Source organism: Cyprinodon variegatus, unplaced genomic scaffold (assembly GCF_000732505.1).
Source record: "Cyprinodon variegatus isolate N-32 unplaced genomic scaffold, C_variegatus-1.0 Scaffold206, whole genome shotgun sequence".
In the NCBI taxonomy this organism is placed as follows: Eukaryota; Metazoa; Chordata; class Actinopteri; order Cyprinodontiformes; family Cyprinodontidae; genus Cyprinodon; species Cyprinodon variegatus.
The window spans coordinates 22183-24278 of record NW_015150659.1 but is presented as its reverse complement, the minus strand read 5'-3'; the positions used below and the strand labels follow the sequence as shown (position 1 = coordinate 24278).

The 2096-nt window shown below is 38.1% G+C and overlaps 1 protein-coding gene across 1 annotated transcript in view; it reads right to left on the bottom strand.

Annotated features, from left to right (window-relative positions):
• Positions 1-2096, bottom strand: part of LOC107088088 (deleted in malignant brain tumors 1 protein-like) — a gene marked incomplete at its 5' end in the record, with an annotated part of 34300 nt that overhangs the window by 20297 nt on the left and 11907 nt on the right. The window contains 2 exons of the mRNA XM_015380027.1: positions 1098-1262; positions 1573-1893. Of these exons, the coding sequence (XP_015235513.1) occupies positions 1098-1262; positions 1573-1893 (486 nt within the window). The remainder of the gene's footprint in view (positions 1-1097; positions 1263-1572; positions 1894-2096) is intronic.

The following is a 2096-nucleotide window of genomic DNA, read 5'->3' as shown; positions in this document are numbered from 1 at the left end:
GTGCCTTTGCATGTTGTTGGCGTACTGACAGCCACGCTATCTATATTCTGATTAAGAACAGGGCTACGCCGCTCAGGGGTGACGTCACACGCAGCGTCGTGCCCTAGCGTCTGTAAATTTAATGGTCCAATGAAGGTAATTTAAAAAAACAGGACATTTCCTCACTTTCTAAAAAAAACCCGGGACGCCTGGGACAGGACGTGAAATACGAACATGTCCTGGGAAATACGGACGTTTGGTCACCCTAATTTATCCTTCCAACCAATTCATATGTACCAAATTCAAATTCACTCTAGACAAATGTGTTCTATGTGAGTGAGAAGAGGAATCAGCTGAAAATATTTTTTTATTATTGTACTAAAACCCAAACATTTTTATTCTCAGTTCATATCTGGTACTCTCTAAATTATTGCCGAAGATAAACAAATAGAATTCATAATTTTTTATATTATTATGGTCAAATTTTTTAACTACAGATGTCGTCTTACCAAAACTCTTGCTACAATCAGAGCATTTGAAAATGAAATAAATATACTTTTTTTGTCCTTGAAGAAAATGTCTACCATCAATGCTAAAAGACTCTATGCTTCCTGTCTAAATGTCATTCTTAATTACCCCTTACATCTTTATATTCTTTATGTTCCATGACAATATTTTGTTGTTATTTGATGATCTAATGTACTATTAAATAGCTTTTCTTGTTTTTTTATTTATTTTTTATTGCTTTTTTGTACAATTTGGCTTAATTAAGCTTTTTTTTCTTGTGGAATATAAGAGATTTTGCAGATATATTTTTTATACGTATATTGTTTAGATTTACTTATATCTTTCTACCCCTTTTATATCATTGCATTTGGTTTTATTTCTTCATGCTCTGAGTGGTTGTCTCCTTTGTTCCACTCTGTATTCTCATAAGGGTAGTCTTTGTTCACTTTACAATAAAAGAAAAAGAAAAAAAGAAACAGCAGTTAAAAGTTTTCCTGCTTTTTGTGTAAACTATCACGGTTGCTAGGCCACAGAGTGTGTGGGTGGTGAAAGCCATTTAAGGTTGGACCTGTTTGAACCACAGCCAAAACTCTCTCGGTCTCCTTATTTACATGGACCTTGAAGGATCCAGTCCAGATAGACTGGGTCCTTGGCGGATGCAGCCTCTGAAATCGAACACACCTCTTGTATTAACGCAAGACCTGCGCTGTAAGCGATTCCAATACATGCTGGGGTATCTGCCGGAGTCTCGACCGCTGTGCCGGTGTAAGCGTATTCTAGGTGACAGGTACTGGATGTTAATCTCAATACAATGAAGTATGTTTAAGATTTTGGATAGCAAAAATTAATTTTGGTCTCCAAAAGGGAGGTGCGCGTGCCCCCACTCTCCCGTCTGTATCCGCCATAGCATACATAAATTACAAATGTTTGCTCTCAAGTTCTGGTCTGCACAGGTCTCTGTCTTCAATAAGTCAAATATCCTTAATTAACCATTCCTGTTCATTACTATCTTTAAAATGGCAAACTTGTTGCTATTATTAAAAGAAATAATTCTGTAAGTTATGGAAATAAACAACACATTCTTACTTGAACAGATGACACTAGCATCTTGGTGGTGTCCACAGTTTTCGATCCCAAATCCACCGTGTCCACAAAAGGCTAGAGAAGGTTCATTTCCTGAGCATGCCAGATCGTCCAGCCAGATTTGTCCAGTTCCTTGGCCAAAGTGGGCAGACTGAGGAGCCCCCAAAGCAGGACCACAGCCTAGCTGTCTGCAGGCCACCTCAGCATCAATTAGGTCCCAGCCATCATCACAGACTGTTCCCCAGACACCATTGTGGTATATTTCAACTCTCCCAGAACACAACTCATTGGATCCAGCTAATCTGATTGAATCTGTATATGTCCCTGAAAAATAAAGGAAAACATAGGGATTTATCCATACATGGATTGGATCCAGGATTTTTCAAAGACAAAAAAACGCTTTCTTTACTCTTTATGGGGATGCGTGTGCATACAGGGTGAAGTTTTATTTCATGAACAGGTGTTTTTCTAAAGTAATCTGATAGTTAGGGTGGAAGTTTTAATTGATGTTGGTAGCAGACCGATTT